General features: G+C 37.2%; 1 protein-coding gene across 1 annotated transcript in view; it reads right to left on the bottom strand.

Annotated features, from left to right (window-relative positions):
* Positions 1-24,812, bottom strand: part of NOL10 (nucleolar protein 10) — a 56,071-nt gene extending 31,259 nt beyond the window's left edge. The window contains exons 1-13 of the mRNA XM_075497954.1: positions 24,663-24,812; positions 24,100-24,145; positions 23,205-23,303; positions 22,342-22,419; positions 20,455-20,492; positions 16,400-16,536; positions 15,568-15,633; positions 14,056-14,116; positions 13,453-13,538; positions 13,017-13,095; positions 11,637-11,786; positions 9,235-9,301; positions 3,770-3,822 (exon numbers count right to left, since the gene is read on the bottom strand). Of these exons, the coding sequence (XP_075354069.1) occupies positions 3,770-3,822; positions 9,235-9,301; positions 11,637-11,786; positions 13,017-13,095; positions 13,453-13,538; positions 14,056-14,116; positions 15,568-15,633; positions 16,400-16,536; positions 20,455-20,492; positions 22,342-22,419; positions 23,205-23,303; positions 24,100-24,145; positions 24,663-24,728 (1,026 nt within the window). The 5' untranslated portion in view covers positions 24,729-24,812. The remainder of the gene's footprint in view (positions 1-3,769; positions 3,823-9,234; positions 9,302-11,636; positions 11,787-13,016; positions 13,096-13,452; positions 13,539-14,055; positions 14,117-15,567; positions 15,634-16,399; positions 16,537-20,454; positions 20,493-22,341; positions 22,420-23,204; positions 23,304-24,099; positions 24,146-24,662) is intronic.
* Between the last annotated feature and the right edge of the window lie 315 nt (positions 24,813-25,127).

Below are 25,127 nucleotides of genomic sequence, written 5' to 3'. Positions count from 1 at the left end.
ATTTCATTCATGGACAATATTATGATACCCACTGTCAACTCTTTTATAATCCTGAAGTTCAGGAGACAGTCATTTTTTGGTTTTGCGATGGAAATTTAGCTTTGGCATTAACAATGGAGAGAATGGGCACATGTACACAGATAATTCAGTCAGACATGAGCTCAGTCAGACCGTACTCCAAGCTAGCCGGACATGAGCCAGTTCTAGTTCACAAGTCATGTAGCTATGTTAGCACAGCACTGTGCCCACACTAATAAAACCTGCTGAGAGGCAGGGTATATTAGGCTGGACACAGTCCTACACTGTCTGGCCAACTTCAATCAAGGACAGAGGATGCTGGGGCTGTCTGCACCCATCTGCATACATACGCAGTCCTGCTCTGCAAGACTTTGACTTCTGTGCATGTCTTCTTCTGAAGACTGAAGAGATCTTTTTTTCTTATTTTGTAACCGAGAAGGGCTAGAGCACAGCACCATACATTTGAGATTTTAAGTATCCTCCTTGACCATAACCACGGTAATTCCTTGTAGCTGTTCCAATGAAGACTTAAAAAAGAATAATTACTAGCACTACAGGGCAATGAGAGGCTAGGGCAATCGCATGGATTCTACTTACACAAAAGTACTTCCAAGAGCTCTGAAACACAACTGTCCTTTATAGTAGTAGCATTTCCCCCAGGCATTTATTCTGTTGTGGAATTCAAGAATTATAATGCAGTTCTTGTCAACATCTCAAAAACAGAGGACACATTTTAAGTAGTATTCATGTCTACCTCAAAGTAAACAAACAAAGAGAAACTTAAGCTATTCATTGGAAAAAATTGTGAATCCTAATTCTTAGAAAAAGCCAGAAAACTAAACTATGAAAAGAGACCAGGTAATACAGCAAATCACTAGTTCTTTAAAGTTTTGCTCCAAAGATACATGCAACTAAAATCACCTTTGCCTGTGCAAGGAAATTACTCAGTGTTCCAAGGATGGTAAAAACCCATGCCTTAATAATCTACTGACACAGAAACCAAAGGACAGGTGTGCATCTCTGAGCTCAAATAACTAGCCCAAAAGATCAAGGAATAAAACTGTTACATGAACACATTAATAACTTTGAGTTTTCCTTAATAACAAATGCCCTGGAGCAGCTTAAGGCTGACATGACTTCTCCATTTTATATTTTCTTCATTTAAAAAGGAGATTAAAAAAAAAAAAACAAAACAGCCAACCAAAACAGATTTAGTGAACTATATACTTGATTTTTAGGAAATGCAGTAAGAAACCCTTCTAAGAAACACAGTATTGTCTGTGCCAGCCCTTTCAGTCTTGCCCATGAAAAGACAGACAGGGTAAAAAAGCCGGTTATTAGAGTGTGAGACTTCTGTCTCTATTTCAGAGTAACTTCTTCTCACTACCTTTAACTTTTCTATTGTCTAAAATAAGCATTCCATGTTTTGAAATTAACTATAGATTGTTGACTTAAAAAAAATCATGCTATCTTCAGCAGCCTTCAAACTCAAAGCCTTTGACAGGAACTGGAGAAGTTTAGCTTATTCAAAAAGCAAATATAGTCTGGGCAGTAGCCTTTGAATCAAATTTTAAATTTTCTTATACACAACAGTATTTCAAAAATAGAACTCATATTTGGATTTATGCTTTAACATTCGTCATCTGGGTCCATTTGTATACTCATACATCACTGTGAATGTAAAACCCATAAAAAGGTATGATCCAAACAAGTTCAGGCAGCCTCAGGTACCAATAATCAGAGAAAGGTGACAAAGAAAGATGGTTTAAGGAAAGATTTGTGTTAATTTTCATTGGAATAGCCTGCATGCTGCAAAAATACTAGATAGTATTAGTCAATATTTAGGTTTGCAATTAATGTCTGTTATAATAGATCTCAGATCATAATTAGAGTGCTTATATTTCTTAGCTAAAAATTACTTATCTGGCTTCAGAAACATAAATTCAGTATTCACAGAAGATTCTACGAGAGTGAGATTTTTGAGAAAGTAAAAAAAAAGTATTTTTCATTTTGATTTACAATATGTGCAAGAATACTCAATACTGGCTAGAACAAGTTCTAACAAACATTCATTGCTGGTGACAATCAAGACAATGAAATAATTTTTTGGCTAAGTGGCAATGTTGGATATGCACCTCTAATGTACTATAGCTGTAAAGTTCATATATCATGCACACCTGGATAAAAAAAAAATCTCAGTGCACAATTTTCAGAGAGAAGCTGAACCTTACCCTTAGTGACAGAAAGAATGCTTTTTCCATCTGAATTACTTAAATTCAGTAACTAGTCCATTCAAGTTTTAAAAACTCAGACTTTGAAAATACAGGAGTTTGTCTTCCCCGGTCCATTAATTAGAAAGACGACAGATTAAAAAAAAAAAAAAAATGCTTGGAGAGCTACTCTCGAAACCTTACAAAGGACAAGGTAACAGAAATGAAGTGTTCAGCTTCTAACTACAGCTGATACTTTGTCTTAAATACAAAAATTTGTTGTCCCCCCACCCTTTGATATCCAAAGCATGAAACAGCTCTAGTTAACAAAATATAAGTTGGTTAGAGCTGAATTAGAGAAATAAGTAATTTACATCCGAAGAACAACCAACATAAATGACACACAAAGAACTCATGTATAAAATTTTACCTTTCTTTAAATGCAAAAATCTAATAATACAAGTAAATATAACCACACTACAGAACTGTTTAGAGGGGTATACTGTTATGTTTAGACATGTACATACAACATTTATATAGTGTCTATTCCACAAAGAAAAATGGGAACTGATGAATCTCCATCTTAAATGTAATCAAGATCATATGGGGGTAGGGGAACCCAGGAATAAACTAAGGAAAATTAAATTAAAATTAAAATTTATTATCTGAATGAAGACTTATTGGCTGATCTAAAAAAGTTAAAAATATATTTCAAAATTAACAAATTTTATAGTTTGTCCAGAATGTGAATAAAATGACTTAAGAAGAAATGTACACATTTTTAGAGTCTGGTCAGCTATTCTGCATGTAACATTAACCTATATATCCTACTATTTTATCTCCTACCAGGCCAGAAAATCCCTAATGAATACACTGTAGAATCAAAAACAAATCAAGGGTGAAATGCAGGTGTAGTTTTCTGTACCATTCCCTAACACCAGAAGGCTTGCTGTTAAGTCTCCCTAAAACCAACCTGCACAGATGTAACATACAGTTAACCTACAGTTAAGCCTTTCAAGTGAAGAGCTTCTCAAGAGAAAAGCTGCAATTCAAGCAGGGCATTGAGCAGAAGCTGCTGCCAAGAGCCATACTTGAAGCCACAGAATAACATTTCTTTGTCAGAACAGAGATGAATATTTACTGCCATGACTATGTCACTATATACCACATATTAAAGACAGTAATGAAGTATTTCACAACAAAGCAAAATTATTATCTTGAAAGTAAGCTATATAGTCACTATTTTGGAATTCTTCTCTGATCAACTATCAAAAACTACTTTTTCCAACAAAACTCCACTTGAATTTCCTATTGCCACTAGCCAGTTTTGGAACTGGTAGCAAAAGGCAAATTACAGGTTGCTTTTTTAGTAATTCAATGTTACATTAATAAATTATGGTTAGCTTAAATTTACTTCATCATGAAAAGTCAGAGAATGTGGACGTGAATTTGCAGAAGTAGTTTTCCAACATGAATACTTGAATGGCACCAAACAACTGAGTTTTAAAAGAGCAATATCAGCAACAATTTGTATTACTTACTGGTATATAATAGATATTCATTTTAGGGGCTTCATTGGCAGTCATTAGCATTCCTAAAAAGAGATTTCCACATTTAAAAATATTGGTCACAAGAGGGTAACACCACTTTTTTAAAAATATATATATATACTTGAGGCATTTAATTCACATGAAGTAGATTTGCACATAGGGCTTAAAATATCTTTCCAGGAAAAGAAATGGAAAAAAATGGAAAATTTGCTGGTACCAAAAAAAAAAAAAAAAAAAGAATTAGAATGGCAACCTGAGTATTTGTAGGGAAAGAAACCTTCATGAGTTAGAGGAGGAGGGGTGAAAGCACATTACGTATAGCTCATAACAATACATATTCTTAGCCTGCAATGGAACAGCTAATTGGGACCCATAATAAATTGTTGCATTAAATGCTATGGAAAGAAAGGTATAACAGCAGTACTATTAATGAAGCTTCACTTCCTACATATTCATCCCCTTTTGTCCTCTACCTTAACAACTGTTCAGCACCACTTCAAGCAACACTTAAGTCCGGACAACTCCAGACTGCCAGTTTTCATAACAAATTTAAATAGTTCATCCCATAATGCTATTTAGAACAAATCCAGTTAGTATTGCACTTAAAACCTACCTTGGGCATAAAATCGTAATATTAATACAAGGGAGTTTTGGTTTTTTGTTTTGCTTTGTTTTTAAACACACACCCACAGCCTAAACAAAGCCATAAATCATAACATGGTTTACACCTCTATTCCTATTTCATCTTGGGAAATCAGCACAACAGCAGCTTGTCAACACAAAATGAGAGACAGGATATTGTGGCTTCAAATGCAGTAATATTAGTGGTATTAGCCAACTGGGGCAAATGTAAAATTTGAAATACCTATGAATATACCTAAGAAACACTGTGAATAAGGGTTGCAAATACTCTGAATATAAAAAACTACTGCAGAAGTATTAAAATCCATGGAAAATCTCCAACTGCCAAAAGACTTCCTTTAAGTTCAAAATGAGAAATACTCTCAATTTCCTTCTACATAAAAGAGTAATAAGGACAGTTGGCATATACTTTTACGTTTATCTCAATTTTGTCTTTCCAACGTAGCTGATCACCAGGTAATACAAGCGATGGAATATGAAGAAGAAAAGAGCAATCAAGTTAGATAACATTCTGATCTAAAAGTACTGTAACATATGCCACTGAGACTATGAATAATTGGGTCAATTACTACACACCCAGAGGGTAGAAATATAATTTACACCCAACTAGAGGAACGCAATTAACATGGGTGGAGTAATCCTTCCTACCTAATCCTTTCATTAAAAATACAGAATGCAGCTGGACTTAAAATGTCAGAAAAAAGGGGGCTTGCTTTCCTGGCAAAGCAAGGAATTTGTGAAAGCTTAGTCAGCAAACTGAGGCTAAAAACCATACCTGGAAAGGTTTGCAGGCAAATCAAGGAAAAAGCAAGAATTAATAGTGTATACACATATATATACACACACACATATACGTATATACTGTAGTATATAGATTACATGCTCCCTTAACATATCAGCATGCTCACTACTATTTCAGGAGACAAAGCATTTCTCCATTGATTGAATATGAATCACTAGAGATAAAAGGACAGAAATTAATTCTGCAGGTGCTTCAAAGATGACAGTAAAGGGAAAACCTCCTCTTTGAGAATCTTCCACTAATAATTAAAGGAGGGAAAAACAGACTTTGGAACAGTACATGGGTGTATACTACAGGGGAAATAAAAGAATTAAAAAAAAAAAAAAAGGAACAAGTCTGTGAAAGGAGAAATCTACTCCACGCATTTTCATTGTTTCAGCTTGTTAGTTTTAACCAATTTTTATGGGGAGACCACACCCTAACGAACTACACAGCAGCCTAGCCTGATCACTTCACAAGGGAAATAAATGAGAACTCTTTTTTCAGAGAAAAGGTTTTAATAAGACCATCTCTGGAAAGTGGTCTACAATACAATATCATCAATTTAAAGGAATGAAAACACGAGTATGAAGCAGTAGTAAATGGGAGAAGCAGTTTCAGAAAAAAAAGGTTTTTACTTAAAAAAAAAAATTTTACAATAATTGAAACAAATGAGACACAAATTTCTATACACTGAAGATGCTTTTAAGTTTCATTTATATTGTACAACTTAACTGAAGCTGAGTCAAAGCTACTCAGCAAGTGGTAAACCTTTTTCCCCCAGCCCCATTTCTGTGCATGTGTGGTCAGAGAAAAGAGATTCATAACTAGTTTAAGAGATCCACTAAAGTTTGTCACCATGTAGTTTGGTCAAAGATACACAAGGGTTTGCTTCCCATGAAAGGCAGTAGTACCAAAGCTGGTTGGTAAAATAATTTAATTTAAAAAAACCCCAACTACAACAAAACTCCCACAAAACTATTGAAAAAGAATAATTCACATTATACTGATCCACAGTTTACCATAAATATTTCAGAGTGTTTTATGTTACAATGTCATTTCACTTTTCCAATTATTTTTTTTTTTTACAATTATGACAATGCAGTGTTAAAGTTATTTCATTACTGCACATGCAGCAGATATTTTGATGTAAAACAGGGCTGCAACTAATACAAAGTATCAGCTACCTTCTGTGATTTTAAAACAAAACTTGATTATTACAACTACTGTAATAAAATTATAAATATAAAATGGAAAAGTAAAATGTCTAAACATACTAGACAACAATTTTCCCCAAATAAAAGCGTTCTAAATGTAGATTCAATGACTTCTGGTTCATGACATTTCTGAAATTGTTCTCTTCAATTTGGAACAAAACATGCAAGTGTATGAAACAAATTCTGAATTTTGACCCCCATCAGTGAAATAAAATATGAAAGTGTTTCCTTCCATGCAATGACGACCTGCAAAGCTGTTTCAAGCGAATATAAGAGCATAAGGGAAGGAGTAGCATATGGGCTTTCTGAGCAGCAGTGTCACACGAACTGTTAAGAGCACAAGCTAGGCAAGTATCTCTTGGGCGTCCCGTGCCATGCTGGGTTCACGAACATCCAGGGGTGCTCTGAGAATGCTGGGGCACCAGTGACAGTACTGAGCCATAGCCATACTGGTACTTAAATTATATTGTATTTCCGGCTCTCAACAACTGCAAGTTCCTATCACTGGAAGTATTTCCTTATTTTCAGATGTTCAAACATAATTATTCTTGAAATTCCGAATGAGCATGAGGTGGTGCTAGGCATCTTAAATTCTCCAGCAACAGTATTTATGACAAACATGCAATGCACCACCTCTTAAGTCTCTTAATTTTCACTGCAACATGTTCTAGTTTTACCCCCGTCTTCCATATGATTATAAAATAGAACCTAGTTTTCATCTCACAACAGTTGTTACCAAAAGACATCAACCTGCTCCCCTAACAGACATGGTCGAAGAAAGAACAATAAGCAAAGCAGAACTGACTTAAGGAGGAGACGTGGGACACAGGACTGGAATGCACAATCTTGATCCCAGACACATGAAAAAGTAATGTCCAATAAGCAACATTAGGGAGATATGTGCATTCAACTCTTCGTGCTACAACATTCTTCCTGCAGAGTCTCATGAAAATCATTTCTGCAAAAGCACTTGAGGCATGTCTACATACCACAGAGGCTATGGAGCATCCATAGTTAAGTAGTGTCCATCCGTGTAGATAGTCAAACTTGACTGGTTATGACCTGAGCTACCTGATCAGACTTTGAAGTTGGATCTAACTTCAAGTTTGGCCCTGCCTTGAGCAGGAAACATACAATGCCCAGAGGTCCCTTCCAACCTAAATTATGCTAAGATTCAACATTGTCAAATAACTTTTGTTTCACTCCCTGTCATGAGCCCTTCATTATCAATGCTGTATGGATGTTAATTCACTCCTGAGTTCTCTTTTGGATAAAATCAATAAGCTCAAAGGTGAAACCTGGATGAAATGCTAAAGACAGTTCACTCCAACAACATCTCTCTAGAGCCACTATGGATGAGAGAAAACTAGGTTTGTCTACTTCCATGTTGTACAGTCCACGCTTTTACCATACAGTTATTCTCAAACATCCCAAAAGGAACTCACACATACAACCAGGGCACATGAGATGCACCCTCAGCACCATGCCATAAAGTCCCTGTTTTGGCAGGCTTCAATTCTTTGCTTACATTATTTCTGGCACTTTGATCTGGGAAAATCAAATATACGGAACACAAATAAAAATTCTATTGATGCCTTTTTGAGGGCTCAGAAAAACCTAGCCCAATTCCTAAGTAGTGAAACACCAGTGTGTTTCAGAGGGGACTAAACCTGAGCAGCATGGAAGTGAGTTAATATTTTCATCAGCAAGGTCCTGCAGACCATTACAATTTTGCTGCTGTATAAGGTCAAAAATGCCCACCATTTCAGTAGGGATCAGTATTTAAGTGCTCATCTTACAAAAAAAAAAAAAAAAAAAAAGGACACATTCTTAACTGAAGTTGGCAGAAAAGACAAGATAAGTTTTAACTCGTTAGAAATCTCAAAGTCACTTATCTACAGTCATGAATTTGAGCTGCTAGTATGAATCAAAGTCCAAGTCGCTCTGTCTTCACTGCGACCTCTCTCTAAAATGAAGATAATAGCAGAGTTTGCAACATAGGCATTCTCTGGATCAAGTGCCATCCTGTGCCATCCTAGTGGCCCTAATTTTTATTTCACCTTTTTCAGTACTACTTTCTAAAAAGGACGTCTGTGTCACATACTGAGTTGCTTAGTTCTTAACTAGATCAAGCAGGAAAAATTAAGGCCAGTTGCAATCTGAGGTACAACCAAAGCACATGTGCACATACAAGCACCATTTTGTGAAGTATTTTTACTCCTAAGGTAGGATCTGGAAACTTTGGTTAAAAGTGACCCTCAGTTTTGACCTCTAAACATAACATTATGAGACACAGCAAACCTGAAAATAGTCACAAAAAGCGCGCAAATCTGTGCACTTGGGAATCTACACTTAAAATCAAAGCATTCGACCTCAGATAGGGCACAGTAAGTGCTATATCTAAAATGAGGAAAGATCGAATAGTTGTAAACACTTGTAAAAATTTGTAAACTTGCTGTAAAGAGATTTTTCTTAGCTCTAGAAAGCAAGCTCTAATTCATCTGGGACTTAGCCAAGACAAAAGGCCAAAATTCCTATTCTTATGAAATGAAACACTTCAGATATTTGAAAGGGCAAAAGAGGTCAATCACTCAATAGACAGCACAGCAGCTCCTAACTGCAAAGAGGCTCCGATTTAATACAGATGCAGAGGAAACAATGACACTAACTGACAAGTAACCATTTTTTCCTAGCTCTGTCATAAGGAGGAAAGTGGACCTAATTCATATCACCTAAACAGAAAAAAAAGACCACAGCTTGGGTTAACACAAGCTTTCCCTTTTGAACTTACTAAGACATTAATATATCTAACATACCTGAATTTGGATACAGGCAGACATCATTGATTTCAAATTCTGGCTCCATTGAAGTAAATATCTTCCCCTGAAATTGTAGGAATAAAATATATTATAAAGAACTCCAAACAATATAATTAAATGTAGTAAATCTAAACATTAAGAATAGCCATTACAGAAGCTAAGAAATATGATGGAATAAAGATGGAACAGATTTTGCAGAACAATAAAATGTTATTAAAGTATTTGAACATAACACAAGGAACTCAATATTGTATTTTGTCTCCGATCCGATCTCTTATAAGGAATTGTAGCCTACTGGTTATTGAAGACACAGCAATGTACAGTGGCACTTCTGATTTCTCAGCTCACACTTCTGTGTTGAAAGTATGGGTGTCAGATCTGCTTTATTTTATGCAAAAGGGGGCTGAGGTCCACAAGTTCCTGGCACATTGCCCCTGTAACCCTCCTTTTGTTCAAGTCTGAATGTGGTAGTTTTAAATAATTTTATTTTGGTAAGCATCATTAGCTGAAATGATGGATTGGGAGTGGAATTTGATTCCAGAGCTTGGTTCCTCCACCTTGCTCATGTCTACATAAAATGAAATATAGCTCAGCACTTTATCTGTAATTCATAAACTCAGTATTAAAGAGGTCTAAACATAAAAGTAGTAAAAGCATCCAGTGGTATCTAGCTTAGATCAGAATTGAAGTTATACAGGTTATTTAAGAAAAAGGTAAAAGAAGGAAACAGCATTCTCAAAAAAAAAAAAAAAAAAAGAATTGGAACAGAGTCTGAAAAACCCAGACAAAATACAGGTGCTCTTATAAGCCAACACACAAGACAGCCAGTAAAGGAAGAGCCTCTAAGAACTGGGCCACAGAATCTGAAGCATGAGAGTACATGCCTACACAGTTCTAAATGAGGGACAGGAACAGAGCAAATTTTGATCCTATTCCTCTTTTTTCTTTCCCTGCAGCAATCCCACCTACCTTTCTGGGCCCTTCTTTTCCCTCCCAGTTACATGCTGTTACCCCACCCACCTCTGGTCTCTCCCAGATGATTAATAAGAGTCCTCCCCCACCCCGGTCCTAGCAGACAAAAGCCTCATGCTCCCCACCCCAAGGCACGTCTCAGCATGGGGCTATTCTGGTATCAAAGCCATATGCTCTCCACCCCGCAGTCTGCCTCTGCAGCTGGTTTCCAGCCAGAGATAGTCAGGAACCAACATCTGGGAGAGGTGGAGCCAGCGGGAACATACTCTAGGACAGAGTCCAAAGCTACCTTTGCCTTCCAGCACTAAGAAACCCTCCCTTTTCACACTGCAGAGGCCACCTGACAAACCTTAGTGTTTCATTCTCAATGAGGGAAATATATATACCTAGGAAAAATGGAGAAAGGCCACTGCAGATGTTTTAAATAATAAGCAATAATTTATTTGCTCTTTTAAACAATAAAAAGTAACTGCAGAGGAGCTTACAAAAAACTGCTTGCAATCACAAAAAAATAAAAGAGGCTGCTGAAAGTTCATGAAGAAGCACAATAGAGAAATGACTGCCTGAAATAGAAAAAAGTGCCTCTAAACTACTATAACTGCTCTTGATATGTTTCATTATAAAGCTAGAAAAGCATAGATGGAGCATGTTTTTTAGAAGGAATACAATTAATAAAGATAGCCCCTCAAACTGAACCAAGCTACAATAGTATTACTATGAATCTATGGGGTAACATATTTTGTGCAAGCTGCATTGACGGAAAGATAAGAAAAACAACAGCATAATATAATGAAAGAAAGTCTTATGAAACTTAGAGATTCAAAACTAACTTCTAACTTCACTTAGAGGAGCAAAAGGCAGAGACAGAGATGCTGCCTATTGCAACATCATCTATTAATACAGCATAGTACACATTCTTATTTGGTTCTAGACATAGTATCTGCTTCAATATCCAAATAGGTTTCTGTGAAAATAAGCAGTACCTGATTTTAATAGGTCATAAACTAACTGATCTACCTTTGAAGTTAGCCCTTCTTTGAGTAGGGAACTGGAACGACCATGTTTTGTCTGATGAAAAACCTAACTGCATGTGTTCAAGCACACTGTGAGAAATACACAAACCAGGGCAATGGCTAAGATACTACTTTTTATGTTTAAATCCTTCTACTGAAAGAAGCATCTTAGGCAGACATGTACAAACAGCTAGAAAAATACCTAAGACGATATCTTTAAACCTGACAGGCTGTTGAATACCTTCCCAAGTGCTGGTTTATTTAATCAGACAGGACAAAACACTATATAAATTAGGACACACTAAAAGCCCAACTTCCTACACTGAATTTCAGCTTTATTATTCAAGCTGCATGAAAAAAAAAAAGAAAAGAAAAATTAAAAAATGTGAATGCAGCAACATAAAAAACACTTACTGTATCTTTGTTCCACATTTTTATGATTCGAGAATCCGCAGAGATAATTAAATCCAACTGACGCTGAAACTGAATTGACTTAATAGGCAGGCCATAGTGGTGATCTTTGACTATTAATGGATTACTAGACCGGAGATCATATAATAAAACCTTGAAGAATAAGAGACAGATTAAATTTACAATATTGTAAGATCAAGAGGAAGTCATGCACACCAGATCTTCACTAAAGACTTAACTAAACTTGAGATTTTTTTACTAAATACATGGACAGGATTTACGTAAAAGAAATTATTTTAAATTCTGAAAACAGCTTATTAAGTGAGCCCAGTTTACTCTGACAATATATTTTAACCTCAGAATGCTTCAGTCTAGAAAAATTAAGAGAAAATTTAAGAGCTCACCATCTTTCTAAAGTATTTTTAATTTCTATTGAGAAAATAAGCCGTTTTCAAGGCTCTTAGTATTTCTTAATTACTAATATTTCACTTTCAGATTCTTGTGCTGTTCTTACAAGAGTTAAATTTTCAGACTCCCTTCCATATTCAGTAAGTATCACTTTTACTAAGTGAAACACCACAGAATGTAATTTTTTATTTTAAGGAAAGCAGAGAGTACAGGCCCTGTCTCCCAGAAACCTGCATTTTTATCTCCAAAGTTTCCTATGGAACTTGAGAAAGACCTTAAATGTTTCATGCGCAAAGTGTGACTACTAATAATTTTGGGGAAAAAAATATTATCAGTTTGTTTAATAAAAAAATATAATCTCCAATAAAACTTGCCTGATGTGTACTAACATTATCACAAATACAACTCCTACATACATATCTGCTCTTGAACAAGCTACCGTTTTCTAAACCCACCAAAATCCTGATGAAGGCAGAAAAAAATCCCCATACTCCACTTTACAAGTATGATGGTAACAATGAATAAATGAATCTAAATGATCCCTAACAGAAAGATAAGGCAGTAAAAACAATAGTTGAAAGACAATCACTTCTGCTTCGTTAGCCACCATCAAGATAAGGGACAGCATATATGTTGCACTGAGATAGTACTGATAGTCTCAAAAAGCAGCAACTTCCCCGCATACTTGACTCTTAAGTCATAAGAAAACTGCAGAATTTGAAGTTATATAGTACTTAGGTTGTGATGATTTTAAGTGGTCCTGACAGTATTCTGAAGAGCCAGGCTATTTGACAAAATTAATCTGCAGTTTAAGAATGACTATTGCTACTCTATGCATGTAATTTATGCTCTTATAAATACATTTATTAATGTATATTTACATTACAATAAGTGCACTCAATGTATGATAGACCTGGACTGGCAATTGCAAGAACAGGATCTCCTAAGAACTGATGTAGATGAAGTTAAGTCTACCTGCCCAGTAGATGTTCCAACAGCCATATTCAAAGCTCCATCAAATTTCAGTGCTGAAATGGATGGTAAACCATCTATCCTGCAAAGCACAATGCTTATAGTCAGACATTCTTTCAATAAAGGCTGCAAATAACTTTTTCAATGCTAAAAAATAGCTAAGATAATTAATGTAAATTAATTTACAGATATCACTCAGAAATACTACTTCAAAGAGCTGTATGTTTACATTCACAACTTGCGGTTGTATAGAAAATTAGCCCCTACTACTCAAGATCAATAACTAAGAGACTCCTCTGTGACTGAGAAAACCCTTTATTCACGCTAGCAATGAGAAGACCACAGGCAGGTCATTTTAATGCAAAGTGGGATTTGTTTCTAAAACCAAAATTTCTGAAAAAACAGAAGAACACACTTCGAAAAGGTAGTTTTTACTCACTCTGTGTCTGCTGTCACACTGCTTAAAGCACAGTCCAACAGCCCAACTCGATTTCTAGTTCTAGGATCCCAGCATTCCACTTTACCCTAAACAGTTTAGAAAATACATTTCAAGCTTATGCAACACATGTCTGGTATTCTGAAAATGTTTAAATAAAATTATTAATTATTTCATCTATGAATAATTAATCAAATTTCCTAGGTTGACATGAGTTGTTCTAATAATGAGAATAATGTTCTAACATTTCATTTATACTTTTAAAAAATGTAATCTGAATGAAAATCATTAACACTACATTTCCAAAGATTAATAGGGTATACATGTTAGCTGATTTCTACAGATGGCTATACTGTAAAGCAACATAACATTATTTTTCTCCCATCTGCAAAATCTCAAGCATTTCAGCAACCAAGGTAACTCAGAAATTATATCTACACTATGCTCTAAAAAGTCATCTTGTTTAATAGATCTATACTTAACATAGCAAATGAAATCAAATTAATTAGTTAGGTTCCTGTCATTTCTTCTTATCCTCATGCAAACTAATATAAAAAAATAAACAAACACTACTGCCCTTTTTATAAAAGGAATCCAAACATTTACCTCAGCTGTCCCCATAGCAAACAAGAAGTGTACAGGATTTATGTCACAGACATTACTCTCTCTAAAACAGAAAAAGGAGCAAGTTTAATGACCTCAGAATAATTTAACACATGAACAACTAAAAACATTTCTGTAATCATGTACACTATTGCTCAGCCTGGAAAAGCAAAAGCTGGAGGGAGGGACGGACGGCCACCTAATAGCAGCTTCCCATACTTAAGAGGAGCTTATCAAGAATTTGGAGCCATCAGAGACAGCGTTGATTGATTACTTGAAACAGGTTAAGGTTCAAGTAACAGATGTAAGGATAATATTTTTATGCCGTGCAGATAATTAAGAACTGGAACGGGACGCCCATAGAGGCTGTGGAATTTCCATCCTTAGAGTTTTCAAGACCCCCTGGGAAAATTCATCCAAATTCAGTGTGACCATGCCTTGAGCAGGAGGCTGGGCCCTGAGGTTCTTTCCAACCTGAATGATTCTGTTTCTCTGCCCATACCCACCACGCCTTTCCTTATCACTCTGCTCTACTATATTCTTAAACAACTCAATTATGTCAAAAAGTGTTCCTGATTACTTATGTTCTGAAGCTTATATCTCCAACATATTCTGATGAATGGCCTGTCTTCCTTTCCCTCCCCCAAGTATCCTGTTTCTCAACAGGGCACCCAGGAGCCCTGTATTTCTCCAACAATTCTTCCAAAGTACAAATATTTCACTTTACACCACTCATCCTGGCAGTTTCCAACTTCTTCCATTCAAAGCCCTCCACCTCTTAATTCTATAACTCATCCAGTTCCCCTGCCCTCACAACCTTCTCACAACTTCAAGTCTCATCTCCCTAATTCAGATTTTACACAAGACCCTTAGCATTCCCACTCCAGGATTTTCCCGGGTTTTTTTTTTACTACTGCTCAGTTTCTGTAATTATACCTGCCCAAATATTCCTTCGTCCATTAAACTATCCTACCCACTGAGCACCAGCTGTTGCCCACCAACTAGCTGCTTTACCTAGTCAAGTCTGTTCTTCTCATCTGCCTCTCCCCACATAAAAGAAGCCCAGCTCCTGCTCTGGTAGGGTTTTCAAAAGAATCAGACACACGCTGGAGATATAAAAATTCTCTTTGGGCTACTCCAAGAGCAGAAGGACAAAGACATGCCTGGGAAAGTACATACCCTGTGGGGAGATCTCTATATGATGGCTAAATTGAGCAATAATGGCAAAGTTTTAATGAAATGCTCTTAAGATCAAGTTATATAATACCTACTACAAGACTATATTAAGCAATTTTAAAATATCCACAAAGAAAACTCAATTAAAACATAAAAACTAGAACAAAGAATTACAGAACATAAAATAAAATGAGGCTCAGACTCAGCATATGTTCCTTTTCAACTCTACAATGCATTTGGGCAGTATTCAGATACAGTACTGATGGTGAGCATGCTAGTAGTTTGCTTCCACCTGGTGGAAAGAAGACAGATAGCCGTCATACATTACAGATAACTTACGAAGCATCAGTTTGCAGGGAGTTGAGAAACCTTCCTTGTTCCAGGTTTAGCCTGTATACTTCAGAACTACAAAGGAAAAATCCAGAATTACTCCTTTCTCCTACAAATACTGAAAAATGCTGTTATAAGTTAGGAGGAGTTACAAAGATTCTTGCTGACAGCTTAGTTTTACCAAATACTCAATTTTCAGACTTCACATTCTAAAATGTAAGACACATCTATCCTTCAGTGTTAAAAATACAGAGAAGAACGTGCATGTTCACCAAAGATATTTATAACACTGCAATATCCTACCAATTACTCTTTTTCCAGGGAAAAGATGCATTAATTCCTTTCTTAAGATCTTTTAATTCCCTATGACTTACGTTACATCTTGAATTGCTACTTATTTTGTTTGAAACCCTAAAGACCTCGTTTTATTTTTACTATGTCTTCTCACAAACTCTAATTAATTATTTTATGTGATTTGACTCACACTTTAACAGCAACAAAACACCAACCAGGACAGAAAAAGTTATTTAATTTTCCTTACTTAGATGCTAATCACTTTTGAAAACAGTACACTGAATTGCAATTTCTGTAACAAATTTGCAAATACATGATGTACCTGGTTTAAGAATCAAAGAAAAAAAAAAGTCTTAAAACAGTACAGGAAACTGAATTAATCTTAGTCTTCCCACATTTTCCACTCTTCACAAACTGTATCCATTATTAATTTGGAAGGAATTGCCACTTATTCTAATTTTTAACTTTTCTGGTATATTAATATTATTTTTTTTCTTGGAAAACATTGCTAACAAAAGTGAAGCAAAATAATCCACTTAATCAATACCTTGCTCCTACAAAATACAGGTCACACGATGGATAGTGGTAGGAGAAATCTCTACCAAATTTTGGTATTCTTGTCCTGTAGTAATGGCCATGTTGCGAATGAAACTCTACAAATCTGTCACACTGCAAGAAGACAATCTGAAAATAAAATAGAAAGAACTGAAACATACAGAAGCAGACAACAATCTCCTCAACTTGTCTTACAGCATAAACTCCAGTGATTTTTTTCAAGCTCACACAGGTTTATCACAACCCATTTAAACCATTTCTACTAAAATGATAGAATCGACTAGTGCTTCATCATTTTCACTAGCCACAGCAAAGCGCTTTATTAATAAAGATTAAATGAATATTCACAAGAGTATATGCAATACCCTGAAAGCGACTCTGCAACCCGAAGCAGTATAGTCATCTTGGTGTTACACTGCACCAAAAGTAACACCTGTACTTCTTTCAGACACCAGAGTTAGTAACTTCTTCCAGGTACAATGCCATGCAGACACCAATATGTTCATAGGTGCTAAGCACATGTACTACACACCCTGATGCACAACAACACTCCAATAAATGACACCGACAACATTTGTGCATTTTTTGTTGTTTGCCAACTGAAAAAGCACATTGTTCCTTTCTGAAACTTAGACAAACATCCCGGTCCTGGAAGAGCCCACAGGGAGGCATTACTAGAAGGCTAGATCTATACCAGTAAATAAAATAAGCCAGAACCTGCCCCTATAGTCCTGGTGGCAAGTTAACGTGGCACAATTCACGTCCATATGAAGGAATTCTTCCCACTCCAAACAGAGACAGTATCATCCACACCATCCATTACACTCATGCTGTACCTCAAACCATGCCCAGGCACTGGGTGATGGAGGAACAGTTGGCCTGGCCCAAACTCATGCCACGATGCATGCAAACAATTAAGTGATATGGATAATCACAGGCTAACTCTCGACTCTGAGCCTCATCCCTATTTAGCTTGGATTAGGAAAGTGCTAGCTTAGTTTAGAATATGTATAGTCCATGCATCTTCTAAAAGTAGTAGATAATGAAGATTTTAAATTTCCTACTGCTGGACTACATTGTTAGCAATGCATATAAGGATGACAAGCTCAGGAAAAGCTATGTACAAAAGTTATTTTGAATCTGTCATCTTTATTTATATATCTGTGTATTCTTCCCTTATGAAACATGGAGATAGTACTGACCTGAGCTAGTACTTCATGCCTGTTTATCACTAAGTCCCCCCCCTTACTTATGCTTTTTCTGATATCAGAAACCCTAGTGTTTCAACTTTTATTCATGGACTCGCTCACCTTGGTCCAAGACCAAGTAGAGTATCATCTTTCAGAAGTGTAACTACGATTTCATATGAGATTACAGATGCAACTGCACAGTTGATGTTATACAATGATGTTGTTCATATACATCCCAATCAATCCTTTGTGTGCCTAATGACTTTATGCTTTTAACTGGTAGTTTACAACAAGCAAAGCTCTCTACTTATCTGTTTGAAATAATGCCCAGATAAAATCTTTTCTCTGTCATCACTGTAAAGGAAGAAATGACTGCATCTTCATGCAGTACAGAAGCTAAATAAACAATGAGAAGAACACAAAATTAAACCGTAATTAATTTAAAAATCAGTATCACATTCTCTTAGTTCACTACCAGTAAGCCATCAAAAACCTGTTACCAGGAAGAGAGAAGATGCAGTTTGCTTTCAATGAGAAAAGTGAATTTTCTTCTCACCCAGTCTAACTCCAAAAAGATTTTAGAAAGTTTTTGATAGCTGCCAAAAGCAACCAAATATTCTGCTAATGATTGCCTTACCTCTAATAATTTTCTATTTTAAGATAAATTTCTACAATATTGGACTTGAAGATATTTGTGTCCTCTTTCATTAGCAGTGGATACAACTCACTGTAAATCATGTTTGTCTTTCCTTCATACTAACTTAATTTCAGTCACTACAACCTCAGGGTAGCAAAAGCATAGACACCAGTGTGTGGCAAAAATACTAAGTGGAAATGTGTCTTTTTGCAAAAGGCTGTGGGAAGAAAGATATCACTCTCTTCTAAGTCTGAAACTTAGTCCAAGTCTAAAACTTTTAAGTCTAAAACTTAAGAGAACACAGAAGTGTAACTGGCCTTATGGATACCAGTATGAATGAAAGCCAACAGCGTGCTCTCACTGTGAAAATGCAAATAAGCCTCAAAAGGCGACCATACAAGGACAGCAGGAGCAGACTGGAGAGAAGCTATTTTCCCTGTGCTACTAAAGCATGAGTCAGCGCATCTAGTGTTGGGCCACCCAATTCAAGAGGGATGTTGACAGCATCAAGAGGGCTACCAAGACAGACAAGGGGCAGGACACAAAACGTACAAAGAAAGGTTGGAAGAATCTTCACTTGATTAGTCAGGCAAAGAGCACTCTGTAGGACAATGTAATAGCAGCCAGCAACTGAAGTGCAGTTACAAAAATGACAAGAGTCAAACTCTTTGCAGTAGCAACAGTGAAAATTTCAGATTTTCCTGGGCAGGTCTGACAGAAAGGGAAAATTCTTTATAACGAGGTAGTGCAGCATTGCAACAATTTACTCAGTGAATTTGTGGAACCTCCAAGCTTGCAGTTTTTGACAGTCCTGTTCAAACATTAAATGACATCTGAAGGTCACCTTCCAATCAATATTTTTATGATTCTAAGCATTTCAAGTGTAATTTCTCAAATATAGTTCCCTCTTTCTAACATGTTCAAAACATTATGATAGCTACCTGAAATTAGTTTTCTTTCTAATGTTTTGGTAAGTTTTAGGAAAATAAAATTTAAAATAAGGTTGTATTACGTTGTGAAAGTAGGGCTTCAGTCTGAAATACAGTACCAATTTCAGTTGAAAACACACGCAAGCCTTACTGTTCATAACCAGTCAGAATGTATTTGCGAACACAATGTGTTCCTCAGTCTCCCAAGTAACTGTTTGGTCTGTACAACCAGAAACATTCTCCCACAGACAGACGAGTGGGAGGCTACTGTACTGTATCAGTCACCTTCTTCTGCTACTTCAGAAGCTTCAGTAGCTAATTCATGCGCATTCTTGGAAATCTCACAGAGGAAAAATTTTGAAAAGACTAAAGCTAGAAGGCCAGGTGATAATGTTGCTGATCAAACAGCAACATTTATTAAAACAAACCTGTACCGGAAATGCTAAGGTTTCTTCTCAGAAAAAAAAAGTATTAAAATAAACATTTAACTAAAAAAAAAAGAAAAAAAAAAGAAAAAAAGGCTTGTCCTAATGAAATCAGCAAAATTATATCCTTAAATTTCGTATTTAATTTGGAATGTAACACCTTGATGAATCAGCAAAGCAAAGTCTACAGAAAGAGGTAACATCTTTTATTACACCAACTGCTGCAGCTGGAGAAAACAGATGAGCTTTCAAGCACATAAACACTTTTCTAGGTGTTAAACAGAATTAGAAGTGGTAACTGTATTGGGCCTGAAAAAGAGCTGATGGTCCTAAAAACTCAACTGTTTCCTCCAGGTACAGCACTTCATGGAAAAAAAAAAAAAAAAAAAAAAAAAAAAGACATTAGTTCTCTCCACAACTTTTGCCTCATTCATATGCTTATAATCATCATGGCTACAATAATGCTGACAAATCAGGCTATCAACTTATCAACTTATCTGTAGCTATCCCACCTCTCAAAAATGGTGTATCTGTGTATCACTCGTCACAAGGGATTGTGACTAAATGCTATCCTAGAAAGAATAACTAATTCCATTTTTCACATTATTTTGTTTGTAGGACAGATCATTATTTGAAGTTTTTCTCTACTAGAGACAAAAGACTTTAGAAGTGATAAGGCAAATTATAATACAAAGACACAAAGAAAACAACATTTTGAAGGTACAAAAAATGTTTATCCTGTTTGCTTTTCTAAAAAAACTTTTCTGTTCCAAAAGTTGTGTTGACTGCCTTTACTATATATGAAAATGCATTAATATACATATTAAACAATTTCTTCATTTATACATTGAAAACATTAAACATACCTTTGAGTAATCATCTGATAAAATCTCAAACGTAACCACTAGAGGAGAGAGCAAGAGAATTTTAAGTCAACTAAGCAAGCAAACTTATTTGCAAACATTGGCATAAATCCTGAAAACATTTACACTCATGCTAACCTTTAGTCATGTAAGTATTCCCCACAGGTGTCAATGCATAATGCAGGCATTGTGATAAAATCTTTAATTATGTAACTTTATTTGCAAAATAGTAAGTAGTTTTCTAAAACTTTAGAAACATATGAAGCATCTTGTAATCTTTTTATCATTCTTGTATACTTGACACGTTCTTCAACACAATGCTCAACCATGTATTTATTGGCTCAGGGAAGGTCTAATCAAATGGTTTTCAGTGAGTGTGTGGTCCGTGGACCTTTGGTAATCCGTCAAAGGTGATAAAAAATGACATGAGTTCGGATATGCTACGCACAAACCTGCACACGTAACTTTTCTAAGGGATCAGCACTTCCACAGAAAAAGTTTTAAGGCTCAAAAAAATGACAAATTTGAAAGCCACTATGTTGAACACTGCAACATATTGAACTTTGCCTAGTTTTAAATGAGCGGGGTTGGGAACATGAGGGAGTAGCTGCTTCAGCTAAATTGGTTCCATTTAAATGAGGTAGCTCATTTAAAGTTACCTGAAGTGACTCTATGCTACTTTTCAAATTAAACATACTTTTGCAGTCTAGTAAGATGCCAGTTCAAAAAAATTTACTTTAAGCTCTAATTACCAGCAAACATTTACTATTACAATGACTCCTACTCTTTTAAAGCAGGTCTCACTCTTGCCATACCTTCTTCTCTCCAGCCTCCCTGAACCCCTATCACCTCCCCTCTTACTATGTTGTAGCACTGTCCCTTCACCCTACGTGACTCCTGGTAGTCCTGAGGCACAGGGTAAAGAAACACTACCATGCTCTAACCCCTCCTCCTGACCTATTTCAGTAGGTCTCAGTTTTTATTTTTCATATCACTTTCACACACATGACAGACCAGTTTCATTCTTCTGTAATGATTTAGGACTTCTGCCACGCTATGCTCATTCCCTCATTGCCTTGGTCACCCCTGTACCCCAGTTTTCAGCCACTGGTCTTCTAACATCCCAGTCTTCTAACAAAAAGCGAACAAAACAAAAAAAACCCGCACACCATTCCCCAAATCTATGCATCCTAAAACTCAGAGCCACAGCAGCTCTGACCTCCTCCCCTAGTCTAACTGCCAGCAGATTCTCCCTTTCCCATTGTCTAGATGGCTCCTTGCTTTCCTCACCATAGTTGTTCTCCCTCCAAATTAGTAGCAAACAAGGTGTAATTAGGGCCTTGGCCATGTTACCATCTATCCCTAAGTACCTCGCTTCCAAGAAAACAGACCAACCAACCAACACCATCCTCAGGGAATTCTCTTTACCCTATAACTCACCCACTGAGCTTGGTCTCCACTGGGAAAACAGTGAGAACTCATTTTAGTAACAATGGTGCAACCATGGTGCACCAACCACTCCCACCTTACTGCTTCACAGAAGAGGAAAGAAGGGAGAACTGACCGCTACCCAGCCATTGCACCCACATAGCATTCCCCAGCCAGAGTGCAGCCTTCAGCCACATTTCACTCCGAGCCCCGTGCTTACTGGCTCAAGGTAAATCTTAGATTCCTCCCACTGCTCCAAGAGAGGAAAGAACTTTGAAGGAGGAGGAAAGGGGAAAAATACAGACATCAGAGATAAAGACTAGGTAACGTTTTACTCTAGATTCTTGCGTTCCCCCAAAGTACCTTCTGTCCCCTCAGCACAGGGGAGGGAATTTCTACTTCAGTCCAACCTGAATTATATATGAAAGCTATCTTGTACTAACAGCCATAGCTTATACTAACCTTCAGAATCTAAGCACCTTTCAAATTTCTGGGATAACTGATAGGTATCGAAACAGCGGATCCTTGGTTTGTAAGTTCCTGAAAGAACAATTTGATCTTTAATAAAAAAAATTAAACAAAAGGTAACATTAAAGCATTTTTTTTTAAATATAATGTCTTACAGATACAGGCTTTACTACATTTCAACTGTAAGTATTCTGATCTTACCAAAGTCTCTGTGACGGGAAAAACAAGCCTCTTAGTAACATAACCTTATGGCCTGGTTTTGTCTTTGGTGCCTGAAAGCACCCTACTTGTATGCAGGTTCTTCTGATTACCAGATACATTATACAGAATTTAATACCTTCCAGACCAAGTCTCCTTATGCTATTAATGCCTACTAAAGTATTCATGTTTGGATCCTGTTTTGACAGTTACAAAATGTAGCATTATCCTCCATCCTTTAAAACAATACTCAAACAATGATGTTCAGAAGTTATTTAAAGCAAATTTATGTACACACAATAAAAATAATTAACAACTTAGTTTTTAACTGTATTATAAACAGTTTAGTTTTTAATTGTATTATAAACCCCCAGTGCCAGAGGGGTTGGACTAGATGATCTTCAAAAGTCCCTTCCAACCCAAACCATTCTATGACTCTATGATTCTGAGAACATCTGTATTATAAAAAGTAGTGTTTCACAATACCACTACCAAGACAGCCACTCTATCATACCTTAAGAGTAGGCTTCAAAACTCTGTTCAGTGCTACATTTTAAAATGAACTCTTATCAATTCTACCTGAAATACTACGTCATTCTGTAATCAAGACTGTCTAGCACTTTTGGCTTCTGCTACACAGCAACACTTTGTTAACTCACCAACTGCCATAATATACTGTCCATCTCTTGATACCTTAATCTTTGTGCTAACAGTGGGCATTTCAAAGTCTTGAATAAGTTCAATTCTTCTACGGATATCTATAAAGAAATAAAATAAAATAAAATAATTTTTTAAAGGTAGCATTGTTGTATCAGCCCAAAAAACTGTAATGGTTTCTTATGGAAGCATGTTGAGTTAATTGAATATAGGGAATATATTTTAAGGTCTTTTAAAATATAAAGATCTTTTAAGCATAATTAACATGTTTTAAGCAGATTAATACAGTCTGTTCACCCTGAGAGGCAGGCTACCTCCATGCAAAATAAATGCCTATTCTGAGGTGGTAACTATGTAACAAATTATTATATAATGTAATAGCAAATATTTGTCACACATTTTACACAACTAACATGTTGCATAATACCTTCCATCCTCCTGTTAACTCTATGCATTTTTGGTTGGTTGAGGTTTTTATGCAACCCTTCTTATAGTATGTAAATAGCCATATTTTATTTGGGATAACAAGTTTAGGCTAAAATTATGATGTTCCTGCACTCTAAGATGAGCATAATACACACAGAGGAGTTTATAATTGGACTTTATCATAAGCTATACATGGAATTAATCCATCACATTTCTGTACAATCTACAACCCCAATATTTAATGACTGAAATTTAGAGCAATATTGGTAATATTCTATTTATATAAAGCTGTGTAGAAAGTTGAAGCATGGCCTTCTAACCATAACTATGTACAGCTTTAATTTTGTAGTTTTTAAAATATGAGCTATGCATAACTTCCTTGTATCGGTTAGTGAAACATCTCCCTCTGGACTTGCATGTTGTATATGTGCAGCTGAGTATTACTGAGGACCCTGTGACAGGAAAACTCACCCACATCTTTCTTCTGTAAAGCTCTTTTCTTCCTGTCCGAAAGCCACTGTAAGAAAATACGTAAATCAGTCTTGAGCTTGTTACACATAAAGGAACCAGAGAATTGCTTAAAGTTTATCCAGTTTGAAAGTATAAGAAATGTAGGCCATTAATTATTTTTCACTTGATTATTTTAAGATGTCGACTGGCAAGTTTAACCATTCCGCATCAAGGAAACTTAAAAAGCAGTGTTTTTTAAGGGTCTGTGGAATAACACACCCACAGTCAGAGATGCACGCATTCCAACTGCATTTTTAGTCTAAAAAATACTTCTAGCTGGCTTTAGCTGGCGATGCCCACCCTCAGCACAAGCGCACAGAGAGAAGGGGCAGCCCGGTGAGCCGCTCTGGCCCGGGCTGGAGCTCAGGCCCGCACCGCACAACACGCTTTTAAAGCCTCCTGCTGCAGGGACCGGCGAGCGGCCCCCGGGCCAGGCGGGCAGCCCCCCCCCGGGGCCCGGCGACCCGGCTGCGGGGGAGGCCGGGCCGGGCCGGGCCGGCGGCGCTCCCCCGCCGCTCCCTCACCTCCGGGAGGCTCCTGCCGGCGCTGAGGCTGTAGATCTTCACCTCGTTGAGGCTGGAGACCTGCATGGCCGCAGCCTTCCCCGCCTCTTCCCGGCCGGAGAGGAAGCGGAAGGCGGCTCGCTTCCGGCCCGCTGCTGCTTCCACGCGGCGGCGGGGACCGAGGCCGGCGGGAGGGCGGCCGGGCCCGCGGGGCGGGGCCGGGCCCGCCGGGCCCCGCTCGTACGCGGGGCCGGGGGCAGCCCGGGTGACGGCGGCTCTCGCCCCCTCCTTCGCTTAGGGAGGAAGCGAATCCCTCTCACAGGGAAGGAAGCGAACCCAAGGGAAAGCAAGCTTTGCCAGCGCCACTGCTCGCAGCGAGACAGCGTAGCTGCTGCCGGTTTCCCCGGCCGTTCGCTTCTAACGTTCCAGAAGCGCCTGTGGAAGAGGCTGCCGGGCGTTGGCATCCGTGGAGCCGGGGGTACCGGG

This window comes from Mycteria americana, chromosome 3 (genome assembly GCF_035582795.1).
Source record: "Mycteria americana isolate JAX WOST 10 ecotype Jacksonville Zoo and Gardens chromosome 3, USCA_MyAme_1.0, whole genome shotgun sequence".
Lineage (NCBI taxonomy): Eukaryota > Metazoa > Chordata > Aves > Ciconiiformes > Ciconiidae > Mycteria > Mycteria americana.
Note: the sequence above shows the minus strand (reverse complement) of the source record. Positions and strands in the feature narration are given on the sequence as shown.